The sequence below is a fragment of the Nycticebus coucang genome, chromosome 3 (genome assembly GCF_027406575.1).
Source record: "Nycticebus coucang isolate mNycCou1 chromosome 3, mNycCou1.pri, whole genome shotgun sequence".
Taxonomy (NCBI): domain Eukaryota; kingdom Metazoa; phylum Chordata; class Mammalia; order Primates; family Lorisidae; genus Nycticebus; species Nycticebus coucang.
In genome coordinates, this window is record NC_069782.1 from 21,021,649 (window position 1) to 21,040,252 (window position 18,604).

An 18,604-nucleotide genomic window follows, 5' to 3' on the forward strand; every position below is an offset into this window, starting at 1 on the left:
AAAAAAAAAAGAATTGAAAGGTGTTACTGGGTCTCTGCTGTCCAGTGATTTAAGGGCATATAAGCACTGGCTTGGATCCTTTTGACTACGCACCACTAGCACAGAAGTTTGAGGTTATAGTGAGCTATGATTGGGCCACTGCACACCAGCCTGGGCAAAAAAGCAAGACTAAAGTAAATTTTACGTTATATATATTTTACCACAAGAAAAAAGTTGAAGAAAGATAGCAGATCATATTTCAAAATGTACTCAAGATATGTTTTCTTCAAAGGATCTGAGCAGCTGAGTGAGGGGTGTCGGGACGCCACATTGTCCCAGGGAGCTCTGGGCCCCTCCCTTCGTGGTCAGCCTCTGATGTCCACTTTGCTTTTCTTCCCATCCCTAATGCCGCTGGTCTTTTGAGTAGTTCCTCGAGAAGGAACAGCTGCTTGTCTAAACAAGAGGAAAAACTGGAGATTATCACCTTTAAGTAGAGAAGGGTGAAAAGTAAGAACTGGTCATAGTAATAACATTTTTAATCTGAGAACGTTTCACCTGGTTAGTTAAGGATGATCTATGGGGAAAGAATAAAATTTGGAGGAGGCTTGTCTCAGAGAGGTCTGCTTGGTGAAGACTGTAGCTAAGGACAAGGCAGAGACTGCTGGGGTTGCCCAGGCCCCATTCTCCTGTTCTTCTTTAGGAACAGGGTCCCAGTTTTTAGTTAGGCATGTGGTCCTCTGGTACAAAGGCTGGTATATGAAGCCTTTGTGCCAGAATACAGCCATGCGTCTAAGTTTTGTCCAATGGGCTGGAAGTGGAACTGCTGTGTAAAGTTGATGGCAAATGTCCTTAAATGGTATAGCTATGCCCTAGGCCTTCCCGCCTTGCCATTGAGTACAAGCCGGATCTACGGATGGAAGAACTGTAAGAGAGGAATTTGGATCCTAAATGATTCTGTATAGCCTCATCTCCCCGCAATAATCCTCTTATCTCTGTACTTTTTAAATGTGAAAGAGAATAAACTTGTATCTTGCTTAGACAATTGTTATTTTTGGCTTCTGTCACTCTCGGCCAAACTCAATACTACTTGATAAAATCAGTAAGAAAAACATGATGGTAGATTAATGAAAATTATGTTAACTTTACAATGCAGCCTTAAAATGAAGAGTACTTGTTGATATGATTTCTCTTATTTTTCATGAAAACAGAAAAAGAGGACATTTGCATCATTAGAAATCAGGACGGAGTCAACCTATTTGAGAGGATTTTCTGAAATCTTCTCCTTTCGTGCATTTATTTACTAAGCAAGTTTTTTTTTTTTTTTTTTTGAGGTTTTTGGCCGGGGCTGGGTTTGAACCCACCACCTCTGGCATATGGGGCCAGGGCACCCTAGTCCGTTGAGCCACAGGCACTGCCCCCACATTAAGCAAGTATTTTTAAAAATACCTACTCGTGGGCTAGGCTATTCTAGACCCAGGGAGTCTAGAAGATACTGATGAACAAAACAGGTAAAGTCTCTACCTTCACAGATCTTCTGGTCTATTAGGAGGAGAGAGACCACAGAGAAGATAAACAAAGAAATATAATTTCAGGCTGGATCAGCGTGTGAAGCAAAGCAAAGCAAAGTGAGCGAGTAGAAAAGGATAGACTCCAATTATAGATGGAGTGGTTGCCTCTCAGAGGGGACATCTGAGCAGACTCCTGAATACAGTGAGGTAGGAGTCCTGGTCATATCTGGAAGAAGAGCATTCATCACAGAGGGGCAACACGCGCAAAGGCCCTGAGACAGAGACAAGATGGTCATATTCTAGGGACAGTAAGGAAGATGGCATGCCTGGGCAAGAGTAAGTGGGAGAAAGAAGTGGTCAGAAAAGATGTCTGAGAGCTTGTCCAGGGCTAGACAGGGTAAGATGAATTGCCAGAAGGTCACATTCAAGTGGCCTAAAAAACATACTTTGTGGTCCACTCTGAAAAGAAAATGCCCCACACAAAGATGGGAAGACCCTCTTATCCCTTCACTACTAACTACGCTGGATTCAGACTTTTTTAACACCTACTCCCATTGAAAAATGAGGCAGCCAGCCCTCGATTGTTTGGTGCCTCTTTCTCTGTACAATCAGAGGTGTACTCTCTCACTGAATCCTCTGCTGAATGCTGTAGAGGGTAGAGTGAACTGGTAACACACAGTGAGTTCACGGTAGTTCTTATAAGAAAGTGCTCTAGTTTAGGTGGAGACAAAAGAACCTCAGATGCAGTGGACACAGTAACTTAAAAATTTTTATGATGGTATTTCATGGTGAGAGTGTAAGAACACCAGACAGTGAGAACAGGTGAAAATATGTGTACTATCTCTGCCCAACAGAGCCATTAATAATGCAAATCTAATTATTAGGAGAGCAAGTTAGGTATAAAACTCTGCCACACCATCCGGTTGAAAAATTGAAAACCTGGTGGTGCCTGTGGCTCAAGGAGTAGGGCACGGGCCCCATATACCGGAGGTGGTGGGTTCAGCCTTGGCCAAAAACTGCAATTAAAAAAAAGAAAAGAAAAGAAAAGAAAAATTGAGAACTTAAAAGAAGAGAACATAAAATGGAAAGCAACATAACTGACCTTTTGGCAAAGACTAAGTCTGGAAATTACTTTTTTATTTGAGATAATTGCCGGAAAGATCAGCCATATTATACGTATGTCCTAGGAAAAGCATCTGAAAAAGCAATATTCCTTTTGGGAATGGGAATATTGTTTTGCTCTTATAGTTAAAAAATATTAAGAAAACTGCGAGGCATTTTAAAGGTGAAAAGACTTTAGAGTGAGATGAAAGGAAAAGGATTGTTTTTTAAAATTCAGTGCTATTAAATGGAACAGCGGAAGTTGAACCCACATTGGGAGCAGCAAAGTACAGCTGCTCTGGCAAACACCAGGGTCAGTGACATGAAGGACAGAGTCGATCTCTTAGGCTGCAAAGGTAAAAGAAAAAAAAAAGAGTCAAGAGAATAATTATAGAAGACTAGACAGATTTGTTTAAGAATTAGAGATTTCTGAGAAAAATACTAGAGTAATTGGAACAACAACAGTAAATAAAAATGTCATTAAAAAAAAAAAAATAACACCTGACTATTCAAATTGGAAAGACTCACCATTCTAGATGAGAACGAAAAGGTGGCTGTTCTAGAAATATTCTGGCCCAATTTGGGAATGGCAAGTATAAAGAGAAACAAATCTATTAGCACTCAATCCTAAAGTTATTTATGACGGAACAAATTGCTGTCCTCAGATAGCTCTCCAATAAGAAATGCAAAAAGACAATAGAAAAAATACCTACAGTTTTTTGAAAGACAAAAGATCGCAACTTAAGAATGTTTTCAGCTGAATTTTTTTCTCATATTTGATGACAACAGAGGAGCCACCTCAGGTATTCAAAGGCTCAGAAAACAGAGCCTTCTTCTGGAAAATATAATCTGAAGACATATGTCAGACACTTGAAAGAACTAAAAGAATAGGGACACAGTTTGTGACATTACACAAAGGGAAATAGGCTGTGTCTAATAGCAGTACTACCAAGCCATAATTTACACTAACCTGATTCTCAACAAATTGTAAGGTCATCAGACAATGCTAACACTTAACAGTGTCAGGGTCTATTCACTTGTGATCTCATTTAATCCCCTACAACTCTGTGAGATAAGAATTCCCACTTAGAGATGGGAAACCAAGACATAGAAGAATTAAGCATTTGTCTAAGATATCTTAGCTAGTAGATAGCAGGAGGTCAAGTGTTTTAGAGCCTACAGGTTTAACCCTAAGCTATTCTGCCTCTAACATGACCACAGGGATGTATTGGTCACTAGCTACCTGAAGATCTGTTCTTTTTTTTTTTTTTATTGTTGGGGGTTCATTGAGGGTACAATAAGCCAGGTTACACTGATTGCATTTTTTTTTCTTTTCTTTTTTTTTTTTTTATTGTTGGGGATTCATTGAGGGTACAATAAGCCAGGTTACACTGATTGCAATTGTTAGGTAAAGTCCCTCTTGCAATCATGTCTTGCCCCCATAAATTGTGACACACACCAAGGCCCCGCCCCCTCCCTCCTTCCCTCTCTCTGCTTTTCCTCCCCCCCATAACCTTAATTGTCATTAATTGTCCTCATATCGAAATTGAGTACATGGGATTCATGCTTCTCCATTCTTGTGATGCTTTACTAAGAATAATGTCTTCCACTTCCATCTAGATTAATACGAAGGATATAAAGTCTCCATTTTTTTAAATAGCTGAATAGTATGAAGATCTGTTCTTAATTCTACATGTCCGAAAGAAGATGAGTTTTGTTTTCTTGTATCTAGGACTATGGCTTTAAAGAAGTTCCCGTAAATGAATTCAGTTCCTAGAAGAATCCTCAGTTATGTGTTATTCTTGTAGGTTGCTTTATAGGCACACGCCTGTGTATATATTCTTTTAAATAAGCACTACATGTAAATATGTGTATACAACATAATCTTTAATTACAGTAAATTTCACACAGGTGGAGCAAAACCCCAAACCACATATTTATTTATGCGATCGAATTACCTGGATTTCACTTCTGTTTCCCTATTTCCTTCTGAAAATGTTATGCAAATAACACCCATTCACAAAAAATAAAATCTGATATAGCTTTCTCCACACATGGGACTGGACTAACTACATTCCGTGGATTATTTACCACGGATCAACTGGTAAATGATAAAGATGTGTGGAAATGAACAAGGGCAGTTGAAAATAGACCTATAGCTGGAGGGGTGACGGGAGTATTCATGTTAGAAGGAAAATGGAAGGATTATTGTATTACCTTCTGAGTGTGACTCATGTAATAATATTTCAAGGAAAGCCACTTAAAGGATGTCTGGAGTGCTCACTGATACTGGAAATGATCTTTCCTATGTGCTTTCAAGAGTCTTAAAACCTTAAGTTACAGTGTCCGTTGCATCTGCAATCTTAATTTAAGTGTGCACATTTGTACCTAAATTGAACAGGTACCCACATTAGGACTCTCCAAAGTATACGTGTAGCACTGTGATTAGGAAAACAAGCTCTGAAATCAGACACCTAGATTAAAACTCTTAATCTCCACCATTTCCTTGGACAAGTGACTGAGCCATTTTATTTTATTTTATTTATTTATTTATTTTTTGTTAAAGTTTTTGGCCGGGCCGGGTTTGAACCTGCCACCTCTGGCATATGGGGTGGGTGCCCTACTCCTTGAGCCACAGGCACCACCCCCTTTTATTTTTTTAATTTTTTTTATTAAATCATAGCTGTGTACATTAATGCAATTATGGGGTACAAGGTGCTGGTTTTATATACAATTTGAAATACTATCATCAAATTGGTTAACATAGCCTTCACCGCATTTTCTTAGTTATTGTGATAAGACGTTTATATTCTACAGAAAAGGGGACTTAGCCATTTTAAAGCAGTTTCCTTATTAGAAAAATGGAAATAATTCATTTATCAAGAGTAATAGTTGGGATCACGCTAATGTAAAAGGTGCGAGGACGTATATGTCCCACCCTAAGGCTCATTAAACGGAAGGAATTATTATTAACGTGACAGCAAGTATTATTAATGCATCAGAAATGTTTGTTGCGTAAAAACGCAGGCAATGAAATAAATAGTACAGACTTTCTCCTCTCCTTTATAATAGCTTACCTGTCTTAGGACTGGGACCTCCGCTGCTTGCAAACTGTCGCCCAGCTCAACCCTTGTCACCCATTAAGGTAATCTAAATATTCTGGGCACACCTTTCCGCAAGGACCTGGACTGCTGAACTGGAACGCTCAAATTCAGACGTGACTACTGCCCTTCGTCCCACACTCCCCCCGCCGGTCGCCTACTTATTTAAATGGTGCTTCCCCTCGGGCGCCACTTGAAGTCCGTGCTCTTAGCAAGTTTGTCAGACGTGGCTGCGGGCTCCAGTCCTCACCTGCCGGACGTCCCGGGCGCCTTGGCCATCCCGGCCGCCCAGCCCGGTCGCGCACCTGTGAGCACTCAGCGCGGCGGGGAACCCCCTGAACCCCCAGACCCGGGTTTAGGGGCGCGGCCGGCGTGGTGGGCGCAGGGAGCAGCCCAGTTGGGGAGCCCGCAGCCCGTCGGGGATAAGAACCGGCGCCGGCGGCCGAGCCACAGCGCCAGGCTCGGGGGGAGTCGCGGGGCCATGGCCGCGCCGCAGGACATCGGCACCTTCGCGGTGTGGGACTACCTGGTGTTTGCCGGCATGCTGGTGGTCTCGGCGGTCATCGGCGTCTACTACGCCTTCGCGGGGGGCGGCCAGCAGACCTCCAAGGACTTCCTGATGGGCGGCCGCAGCATGAGCGCCGTGCCGGTGGCGCTGTCCCTCTCGGCCAGCTTCATGTCGGCGATCACCGTCCTGGGCACCCCCGCGGAGGTCTACCGCTTCGGGGCCGTGTACAGCATCTTCGCTGTCACCTACTTCTTGACGGTGCTGCTCAGCGCCGAGGTCTTCCTCCCCGTGTTCTATAGACTGGGGGTTACCAGCACCTACGAGGTAAAGAGGGGGCGGCCCGGGATGGCAGGGCAGGGGCTCCTCAGGCTTCTGGAGGAACGTTCACTCCCATCACCACACGCAGGTCTCTCCCTGTCCCCCTTCGTCACCTTCGCTCCCCTCCCCAGACCCGTCGCCTCCTCCTGGCCCTACCCTCCTTAATTTCTGGGGAGAGGTGTCCTGTAAGGGCGGAAAAAAAAAAAAAATGGGATTTATCTCCTGTGCTCAGAGAAAATAGAGGCTTCCAAAGTAAACGGAGTGGTTTGGACAGCTCGGTGAAAGTCCTTTCTACCATCAACATCTTTGAATCCCAGTCAAGGGGAAAGATTTTAAAAGTTTTTATTGTGGGGAGGGTTAATCATTCAAATCTCAGCTCCTTCCCTTGGAATGAATCCTTTTTGAATCCTCCAAGTCCCCAGCACCATACCCTTTTCCAGGACAGCTGGTGAAGAACTTGGCCTTCCTGCCTCTCCCCTCCACACACACCCCCTTTCCAGGCCCCCAGATAGCTAACGGGCTGTATCTCCTGTCCCAGGACCTGTATTTCAGGCCAGATTTTACCACTTACTAGCTGGATGATACCGGACGACTTATTGAACCTTTTATGCCCATTTCCTCATGTCTAAAGGAATAATAACAACACCTATCTCAACCAGCTGTTGGGAGGAAGCAATGAGGTGATGCAAGGTGTGGCATTTACAACACTGCCCAGCACAGAATAGCAGATGCCGGGTACATGTCAGGCATCAGTATCGCCGTGGTGGCTGGTGGTGGAGGTAGTTTTCTTGGCATCAGTAGGAAAATTAGACAATAAGGTTCTCAAACAGCCCTGTCTTCTCTATGGAAAGATATTAAGGAAAACTATCTTTCCTGTAGTATATAGGTTTACAGGTTTTCTCAAGTTGTCTGTGGGAAAGAGCTTTGCAAAGATGAACGTTTGGTGAAAGAAGTATTGTATGGGAGTGGGAGGATAAAGGTTGAGGGGGCCATGTGGCCAGTTCAGTGGCCTCTGCTTTCTCCCAGGCACTGATTCCTCAGCTTTGTGGACAATCTCACAGAAGTTTTAGCCCCAACCCGGGGCCACTGGAAGGTGGTTTCCTAATGAGGCTGGTTCAACTGGTGCTGGGGACAGAGCTTGAATGGCACAACAAGCCTTGGTGACAAACTCCGACTGGGCTCTAGGGATGTCTTCCGGGGCAAGGCACCCCTGGGGCAGCACTGCCTTCCCTTTGCTCTGGTCACTGTGTTTGGGAGAGCTCAGTCTATCCCAGAAGAGAGCAGGATGGAATTTCTTTATTCTTCTCCAGCGGTGACAAACTGGATGTCCCAGGCCAAATTCAGTTCTCAGTCACTTTTCTTTTCTTTTTTTTTTTTTTTGAGCCTTATAGTGTTTTGGGAAAAAAATTAATTCATTATTTAACTCTGACATCTTTTCTTGAGACAGAGTCTCACTTTGTCGCACTTAGTAGAGTACTGTGGTGTGATAGCTCACAGCAATCTCAAAGTCTCAAAGTGTTGGGCTCAAGCAATTCTCTTGCCTCAGGTTTTCATTTTTAGTAGAGATGCTGGTCTCATTCTTGTTCAAACTCGTGAGCTCAAGCAATCCACCTGCCTTGGCCTCCCAGACTGCTAGGATTACAGGTGTGAGCCACTGTACCTGGCCAACTCTGACATCTTTTGAAAACTCAAGAAGCCTGGTGACCACAGGTCCATGCCCTCTGTGGCCACAGGAATGCTTATAGCCAAAGCTCTCATTCCCTATTAACTTCTCTACTGAGGTCTTCCCATTGTGTTTGTGTTATGGTGAATAAATCCTTCTTTGTACTTATGTCTGTATCAAAAATACACGAAAGGGAAAATGGACAGGGTGAAGGGAATTCTCATTTCCAGGGACATGTAAGAGAACGTATTCCTTAGTGGATGTAAGGAGTATTCCAACATGTTCATGTATGAACATCTGGCCATTGTCACTCATGTAGGTGACCTGATGGGACCTGCAGACATTGGAATCCTTGAGCTCTAATGTGTAGTTAACCAACTCTGAAAGTTTGAAAGGTTTTTTAAAAATCTGGCAAGAGGGCTTCAGTCCCCACAGATGAATGCTGCTCTTGTAATCACCGACCCATACGTCTCTGGGGCTGCAGCATTAACTCAAACAGAAATGAATTTCCCCCATGTTTACAGCGGTAGAGGCTAAGTTAGCAGCGGTTCCACCTAAAAATGGCAAAACACTAAAGTTCAGTGAATGCTTAATGTAATACATGCAGGCATTGGGCTGCGTGGTTTACATACATGGTCTGACTTGACACAGAACAATCTTTAGGAGGGAGTTACTGTTAGAGCCCCATTCTGCAGGCAAAGAGACTCAGAGTAAGTTAAGCTACACAGAAAAAGTGTGAAGCCATGTAGACATATGCCTCACGGCCTCCTGGCTGTTTCTGGAGGTTCTGGCGAGTCAGAACCCCAAGCAGGGTTTATACAAGGACAGGGAACAAAGGAAGCAGTATAGGACACATGGTGTTGTGGGCACGCTGCAGAGGGGTCAGGCAACCGGGGCCAGGGAAGTTAGGAAACATGCTATGACCCTGGCCATTGGCCATGGCAAAGGCTTTTTCGTGGAATACTCTGTTTGTCATTTTATGCTGAGAGGTAGAGCCCACTAAATAGAATATGTGGTACAACTTTCAATGACAGATACCATAGCATTCTTGATCAAATACAAAATCTCTCCCTATTTACATTTCTTTAGCTAAAATTGGCTATTCACAAGCATTTTTTTCAATTATTTTTCACTGTCTTCAAAATGGTAGCCTGACAGGTGTTTAGCAATTTCCAGACAACTAGCGTGGCAAAAAGTATAATACAGGAATCCAATTGAACCCAGAGCTTCTTCAGGATCTTTCTGGATCCAGCTCAATTTGTGCTTGAACTGAGTTTATTTATTATCTATTTATGCATCGGTATCAACAGACGCCTTAGTGTCCCTAAGTTATTCACAGTTCTGAAGGCTGGTAGGGATCTTGGTTGACTGGAAGTACACATTATCACTCTATAGTTTAGACTAGAAATTCTAGAGCTATTCTCTAAGCCTACCGTAGGTGACCTGGGCTTCTGATTAGGTCTTCAGGTATTTCTTCAGTAGTCTAATAACGGATGGCTGAGATTTCTTGGTCGTGTCTGGAGCTGGTCTTGTGTGAGCTTAAAACAGAGGTGTTCCTGCATCATCTGATCTTGGGGAAAAATTAATATATGCAAGTTAGTTGGTTCGACTTGCTATATTTTTACCTCTGTCACATTTTTCTTCTATATTTATTTATTTATTTTTTTTAGTCTCCAGCACTTTGGATACATGTACCTAGAAGTCAAAGACTTCTCTGTATATTCATGTTCATCCATGTGCTTAGGAGTTTGTAGAGATTTACTAAAAGAACTCTGAAGAAATAACACTGCACCATTTCTGGGTTTCAGAAAATTCTCCAATCTTCTAAAAGGTCTTCCAAGATGTTCTTGCATGATTTTGACACAGGTAATTCACTGGAATTCAAGTTTCTTGAGGTGCATGGATTTGAAAACCACCAACTTCTTAAAATTTTATCTATGAATGAACAGTTTTTGACATTTTCCCATTCATTTATATCATTGGCTAGTCTCCAAACCCCACAGGAAGAGAGAAAAAAATTACTATTATGCTCCTCGTTTTGTAGAGAAGCATCCTGAGTTTGGACACTGATTGCCTCAAATTCTTCCTCTAATGCACAATCTTTTCATCCATCAGTGATTTTTGGAGGTTCTATTATGTGTTAGTGCCATCCATTCTCTTAGTGAGTCTTAAACATATGGTCTGATCATTTATTGATATATATGGAATAATGTGGCTATGGGCATGGATTTTGGCATCAAAGATTTTAAATTTGTGTTGTGGCCAACCACATATTCGATTGCAAACATGGTATTCTCTCTGAGTCCTAATGTCCTCATCCCTGACATAATCTCATAAGCGGTACCTGCCTCACAGAGCTATTGGGAAGATGCGCCCAGCAAACACCCCATGTTAGCCACAATTGTGGAGTGAAATTGTCAGATGTCTTTTCTTCTGACTATTATCTAATGCCAGTTTTTCCTTCCTCTTTTTTTCCTGCTATATGAAAAGACTGATTTGCAATAATATTCATGTTAAAGAATGTCTTAGACCCTAGCCCTGAAATTCTGTAAATCTAGCTCTGTAAAACCCATATTATGGTGTATTATGTAATGTAGGAGATAAGCAGCCCATACTATAAGGTGTAGCAGATTTCAAGGAGAGTGGAAGAAATTGGCAGAGTCATTGGTTTTGAACAGAAACTGACTTGGTAATTTAAGTGAAAAAAAAAATTGGACATGGGGGTAGCTCAAAGAAGTGAGTGAAAAGCTGAGTAAGGCGGCCAGAAGCCAGGGTAGCCTCTCAGGCCATTCTGTCAGGATCAGTCTGCTCTAATCATTTTCTTTGTACTTTGCTTCTAAGATTCAATTAAGTGCTGAGGGCCAAGCTGATTGGCCCCGCTGGGGTCATGTGACTTCCTCTTGGCCAGTTGAGGCAGGGCACTTCTATCAACAATTTCATCATAATTACAGGCAATCAGGGTTGATTCCCTACTTGAGTCAAGGGAAATGTTCGGAGTAGATACCAAGAGAAAGAAGAGAACAATAGATTACTTACTCTAAAAATATAGAATGTAATTTTATTTGTATAATATTCTGGAAAAGGCCAAACTAGGGATGGAGAATGGATCAGTGATTGTTAGGGTTTCGGGGTTGGTTTTTGGGGTGATGGAACTGCTTTGTGTCCTGATTATGACAAAAGTCATATGAACCTGTGTGTTCAAACCCAATTGAATTGAACTCTAAAACATGAGCCTATTTCGCTGTCTGTAAATACAAGTAATAGTAAAATAAAAATATAGAATACAAATCAGTTATAAAATTGCCTTAAATTTCTAACTCTTTACTTTTTAAGATGATGACAAAAAATGTTCAGAGGATTCACATAATAACAATTTTTCCTTTTTTGGCGACAGTACTTAGAACTTCGATTTAACAAATATGTTCGTCTCTGTGGAACAATCCTCTTCGTTGTTCAAACTGTAAGTAGCTCTCCATTAATTTATTTTATCTTTTGTCATCTAAAATGTTTTTGACCATGGCATCGGGGTTAAACACAGGCAAGATAAAAAGAGATGTTGAAAATATGAGGGAAAAACACTTGTCACTAGACAATATTAATCATTAAGATAATTAAACGGTGTTTCAGGAAATGCTTTACTCCCTAGAAAAATAGAATGACTTAAGTGAATATTAAATATTGTATCGATTGAGCAGCATTAGGAAAACGTACTTGTCCCTTATTCTCACCTGCCCCCACCTCCACCAACGTGATAATAAGAGCAGTTGTAGATGACAAAGGTATTTGAGAGAGCTGTAGTAGCTGAAATGAGGAATTCTAACAAAGGGAAAACAAATTGTATGTTTCACAGGAGTTTTACTACATGTTGATTAAAGGTATGAAAAAATTAAGTGACATGGGAAGACAGCAGGAAGTACTTTTCTTCATTTGAGAGTATACTTTAAAATCAGGGCTCTTTTAAAAATTGAATTATAAGACCTGATTGTCACAAGCTCTGGAGGAGTTTTTATCTTTTTAAATTAAATTAAAATTTTTTTCTTTTCTATTTTTTTGGAGACAGAGTCTCACTTTGTAGAGTATCGTGGGGTCATAGTTCACAGCAACCTTAAATCCCTGGGCTCAAGCCTCCCCAGTAGCTGGCACTACAGGTTCTGGTCACAGCGCCTGGCTACTTTTTTAGAGACAGGGTCTCAATCTTCCTCAGACGGATCTTGAACTCTTGAGTTCAAGCAATCCTCCCACCTCGGCCTCCCAGAGTGCTAGGATTACAGGCATGAGCCACAGCACCCGGCCTCTCTGGAGGAGTTTTGAAAGCCAAGTGCTCAATCCAGTAATTCAGGAATATGCAGGTGCAGTTCTGATGGACACAAAGGAAAGCGAGGAGTTGCCAAGTGGCCAGTGACAGAGAATGCTTACCACTGTTCATCCGACTACTGGAGGATTGTAAAGATCATTGTTATGTCATTACGAGTCCATGACATATGTCATTGTACGAATCTTCCCCTTGGCAGTTAATCACTTTAGGGCTGGGTATGGTAATGTAGGTGGAGGAAAGGGTTTTCGTTCTCATCTCCAATTACAATTCCATTCCTCCAATCAAAAGCTGCCTAAGTATTTGCTGTGGCGAGACACAGTGTCTTCCTAAATGATTTCACTTGACTCCATTTCATACCTTTGTAAATTACACAATTTAAATTTGTAAGTCTGTAACTCTTGCAGTGTAAAAGGACGGTGCCTTTTGGCGTCTGGTAGAGATTTTGATGCATAGTTGAGCCTGGTCTTCTTCATTCGCCAGCTATTTAGATCCTCTTTTGGAGCTTTGTTAGAAATGCAACTGGGTGTTAGAAGGTAGCTGAGGTCATGTACTGAATCTTCAACTTGGATAGAACAAGCATTGTGGAAAGCTAGTTTATCTTTGCAAAAGAAGGAGCACTTCAGCACCTCCCGTTTGAAAGGCTGTCATAGCTTTACCCATGTAATGTAATCAAACACACAAATGGTATGTTCTTTTATAATATGTTTTTATGGAATTAGCCATAGAATTAGCTTCTATGTGAAATATTTGAAAGATCAAATGCAATAAAAATGATATTTTGAAAAAAAAGACTGTATTTATCTTACCCACTCTTCTACAAATATTTGTTATAATAATAAGTAATATTAAAAAGGTAGACTACAGTTTTGGAGGGGTTTAGAATTTTTGGTGAAAATTTACACTTTTGTTTAATTTATGGACATAGAAACTTCTAAAAATCTATTTTCACATTGTTTACTGTCATCTCTATTGATTATGCAGTGATTAAGAATAGTTTAAAGACACGATAAAGGGGGCCATCCTCTTTTTAAATGAATATTTTTTCTTTTTTCTAATTGTTTTACATAGGAAAATTGGTTTCAAGCTTAATTTGGTAGATAAGTGATCATTTGCGCTAAGCACCACATAAGAAGTTTGCATTTTTGCATAACATGGGTCATAAAAAATGTTTATAACCTATGACCACCCCCCAAAGCAAGGTAGAACAATCAATAATATTTAAATAACATGTTTCAAGTTACATTCAACAAATTTTATTAAGTACATGCTCTTTTAATTCACAATTGAAGTTATTGGAAAAATATTTTATTTATGTGTGTAATTCATGGATACAATTAATGAATTTTATAATTAATTTGACTTTCTTCTCCCCCCCTCCACACCTAGATTCTGTATACTGGAATTGTTATTTATGCTCCTGCACTGGCTTTGAATCAAGGTACATTTTAGAGTTGCTAATTGGGTAACTCACAATTTGGGGGTCATCTGTAATAAAGCTCTGTCCTTGAGGAGATGGAGGAATGCGTCCAGTAACCTACACCAGCTTTACAAGGGGGAAGAGTGGGTTTATTGTCAACACCAGCTTCTCTGGGTTTCTGGATGGATAGCTCTAAAAGGTCCATAGACCAGTGGAGGCACAGACCTTGCTGGGCAGTGCTTCTCTGGGATGTACCCACCAGCCATTCCTCACTCCTTCAGAATGAACAACCTCTATGATCTAAATCATGAATGACTGCAGTCTCTCCTTCATGTCCATAACCTGGAATTCATTTCCAGGAGACATCCCTATCATTCTGCTCAGGCCTACTGTAAAATCAGGCAGGGAAGGAAGCTTTTCTTCTCCCCACTTCCAACATGGCCCAAAATGTGGAAGAAAGAACTGTATAATTTGAAATGTCAGATTGCTCCTCGAGACCAAAGGACAAGTAGCTGTGTCATTTTTACTAACACATCCAAAAAGATTGTGCTGATCAACAAATTTCTAGATTTGGCAGATAAAAGCAGTGAGACTGGGGTAGTTTATTGAGGCAAAGGTTCATGTAGCCATATCTCCAGATGGCTCTGGGAAACACCATGTTCTTTGTGTTTTCTCAATCAAAAGGGAGTTTAGGGCCACGCCTTGTGGCTCAAGGAGTAGGGCGCAGGCACCATATACCAGAGGTGGCGGGTTCAAATCTGGCCCCAGCCAAAAACTGCAACAAACAAACAAACAAACAAAAACTTATAATGGCTTGGCGCCTATAGCTCAAGCGGCTAGGGCGCCAGCCACATACTCGGGAGCTGGTGGGTTCAAACCCAGCCCAGGCCTGCCAAACAGTAATGACAACTACAGCCAAAACATAACCAGGCATTGTGGCGGGCACCTGTAGTCCCAGCTACTTGGGAGGATGAGACAAGAGAATTGCTTGAGCCCTAGAATTTGAGGTTGCTGTGAGCTGTGACACCACGACACTCTACTGAGGGCGACATAGTGAGACTCTGTCTCAAAAAAAAAAAAGTGAGTTTATATCTCAAACTGCCTTGTAAGATGGACAAGTGGACTCTGATGGAAGAATATGGTGCAGTTCCTATAGTTAATATAACAAAGAAAAAACCTGCTAATTCCACACTGGCATTTCTTGATTTTTACCGTAGAGATGATAATAATTATTACCTAGATTTATAAAGTACCATAGTGTCTTTACAAAGAGGAATCCCATTATGTAGTGTGCTCTTGAACTCTGAATGCTGGGTGTGTTCCATGTCTATATTACCAACATCGTGTTGAAAACTGAGTTAGAGAAAAAGAAAAGGAACTAAGTTAGAAACTTCTTAGGTTACCCATTGGCTTTAAGTATAATGAAAAATATTAGGATTTTAATGTGCAGTTCTGGGAAAGCATGACCTCAATCTGTGAAGAAATCAAGGGTTCCGTTTTTATCAGTTTTCAACCACTCCCTGGGAGTAAGGTAGAGGAGACTTATTTGATGATGAAAATGTCAATTCTATATTTTACTGTAAACAGGGAAGTAGGCACAGGCCTAGATGCAGCACTTGGTGTGGACCAGCCCTCAATAAAAACTTGTTTTACTGAATTGGATGTTAACATTCTCTAAGTTCAATCTTTTCCTTTTTCATCTTTTTTTTTAAAGACAAAGTATTTTTATTACAATAACAACCAAATGGAAATTTCAAAGAACTGTTTTTTTTCTATTGTTTCAGGTTAATTGAGGGTACAAAGAATTAGCTTCCATTTGCATTTGTTTGCTAAAGTCTGTCTTATAATCGTGTGTCCTGTCCCCAAGAGGTGTTCCCTCTCCCCTTAACATTGTGCCCTTAGTGGGAGCACACCCATCCTCCTCCGTCCTCCCCTCTCCTTGCTCCCTCATTCCCTGGTCTCCCACTTTGAATTGATTTGAATTTTTCTCTTATGTCGGTATGTATTAGAGGGTCTACCGGCTTCATATTAGTACTTAGTACATTGGATTCTTGCTTCTCCATTCTTGTGATACTTTACTAAGAAGAATGTGTTCCACCTCCATCCAAGTTAATATAAAAGACGTAAAGTCTCCATCTTTTTAAAAGGCTGAATAGTATTCCATAGTATATACCTACTATAGCTTGTTAACCTTTTCCTGGATTGGTGGGCATTTGGGTTGTTTCCACATTTTGGTGATTGTACATTGAGCTGTGATAAACAGTCTACTGCAAATGTCCTTCTGATAAAATGATTTTTTTTTTCTTCTGGGTAGATGCCCAGTAATGGGATTGCAGGATCAAACGGGAGGTCTAATTTAAGTTCTTTGAGGATTCTCCGTACTTCCTTCCAAAAAGGTTGTATTATTTTGCAGTCCCACCAGCAGTGTAAAAGTGTTCCCTTCTTTCCACATTTTCATCTTTTATTAATTATAGAAAACTCAAAAAAAAAAAAAACTAAAATAGAATAGTGCTCTGAATACTAATGTACCCATCATCCTACATTGATATTTATGAACTTGTGGTCAATTTTAATTAACTCTCCATTTCCCCACTACATTATGTTGCTGTAAATCTGAGATGTTGACTCATTTCATCTGTATTTCAGTATGTCCATTAAAAATAAGAATATACTTTTAAACATAATTATACTATTTATTGATTCCTTAATTTCATATTAAGTCTGTGTTCAGATTTCCCTGTTTTTTCCCCAGTATTTGTTAGAATTAGGATCCAAATAAATTTATGTAGTTGCAATTAGCTATTTTGGCTTTGTTGATTTTCTTTGTTTGCTTTCTTTCTTTCTTTCTTTTTTTTTTTTTTATTGTTGGGGATTCATTGAGGGTACAATAAGCCAGGTTACACTGATTGCATTTGTTAGGTAAAGTCCCTCTTGCAATCATGTCTTGCCCCCAGAAGGTGTGGCATGCACCAATTATTTGCTTTCTTTCTTTCTTTTTTTCTTTTTTTTAGAGAGAGAGAGTTTCACTTCGTTGCCCTGGGTAGAGTGCTGTGATGTCACAGCTCACAGCAACCTCCAGCTCTTGGGCTTAGGTGATTCTCTTACCTCAGCCTCCCGAGTAGCTGGGACTACAGGCACCCGCTACAACACCCAGGTTTTTTTTTTTTTGCAGTGTAGCCGTGGTCGGGTTCAAACCCGCCACCCTTGGTATGTGGGGCTGGTGCCCTACTCACTGAGCCACAGGTGCTGCCCTTTTGTTTGCTTTCTATTTCAATTATTTGTGCTGTGATGTTTATCCTTTCTTTTCTTCTACTTATTTTGGATTTAAATTTTCTAGTTTCTTTTGTTGTTGTTGTCGGGACAGAGTTTCACTTTGTCCCCCTCGGTAGAGTGCTGTAGCATCGCAGCTAACAGCAACCTCAAACTCTTGGGCTCAAGCGATTCTCTTGCCTCAGCCAAGTAGCTGGGACTACAGTTGCCTGCCACAACACCCGACTAGTGTTTTTTTTTCTTTTTTTGGTTTGTTTGTTTAGCAGGCTCAGGCTGGTTGGAACCCACCAGCCCTGGTGCATGTGGCTGGTGCCCTAACTGCTGAGCTATGGGTGCTGAGCCAATTTCTAGTTTCTTGAGGTAGAAGCTTAGGTCATCGATTTTAAATATGTCTTGTTTTATAATGTAAATCTTTCAAGTCATTAATTTTTTCTTTTAAGCACTGTTTTTTCTGCAGCCTGCAGTTTTCGATGCCTTTGTTTTTATTCAATTTAAAATATTTCTAATTTCTCTTGTGATCTCTTTTTCTAATGGGTTATTTAGAAGTGTTGCTTGATTTTTTAATATTTGGGGATTGTAACATATCTTTTTGTTATTTATTTCTAGATTAATACTTCTTTGGTCAGAAAACTATTATAATTTTTATCCTTTGAAATTAATCGATTTGTTTTATGGCTCAGGATACAGTCTGTGTTGGTGAGCATTTCACGTACTCTTGAAAAGAATGTATATTGGGTACTTGTTAGATATAATGTTCTATGATAATCAAGGGTCCATTTGGTTAATAGTCTTGTTCACATCATCCTTTCTTGGTTTTGATACAAGAAAAGAAAACTCACATCATAACTGAAAGGAATGTTAAAATCTCCAAAGATACTGATTTTTCTATTTCTCTGTCAATTTTTATTGGATGTATTTGGAATCTCTTTGAAATTCTTTTTAAATTTATAATCTCTCTTTTATTGTTTTCCCTATTAAAATTACAATTTACTTGTTGGAGAAACAGTTATTTTCTCTATCAAATTTACAGATTCTTGGTTTTACCGTCTGTGTCCCCGTGGAGTCATTTAATATGTTCCTCAATCTTCTGCATTTCCTTGTAAACTAATAGTAGTTAGATCTAGAAGATTTCTGAGATTCCAGTTCAACTTTTTAGAATTTTTTTTTTTTTTGGGGGGGAGAGGGACAAAGTCTCACTCTGTTGCCCTGGGTAGAGTGGCATGGTGTCATAGCTCATAGCAATCTCAAAATCTTGGGCTTGAGCAATCCTGTTTTTTTTTTTTTTTTAAATTAAATCATAGCTGTGTACATTAATGCAATTATGGGGTACAATGTGCTGGTTTTATGTACAGTTTGAAATACTTTCATAAAATGGGTTAACATAGCCTTCACCGCATTTTCTTAGTTATTGTGTTAAGACATTG

At 40.5% G+C, this 18,604-nt stretch overlaps 1 protein-coding gene across 1 annotated transcript in view; it reads left to right on the top strand.

Moving 5' to 3' along the window:
• The first annotated feature begins 5,487 nt into the window (after positions 1 to 5,487).
• Positions 5,488 to 18,604, top strand: part of SLC5A8 (solute carrier family 5 member 8) — a 65,730-nt gene continuing 52,613 nt past the window's right edge. Inside the window, exons 1-3 of the mRNA XM_053583573.1 lie at positions 5,488 to 6,521; positions 11,573 to 11,638; positions 13,880 to 13,931. Coding sequence (XP_053439548.1) covers positions 5,859 to 6,521; positions 11,573 to 11,638; positions 13,880 to 13,931 — 781 coding nt within the window. The 5' untranslated portion in view covers positions 5,488 to 5,858. The remainder of the gene's footprint in view (positions 6,522 to 11,572; positions 11,639 to 13,879; positions 13,932 to 18,604) is intronic.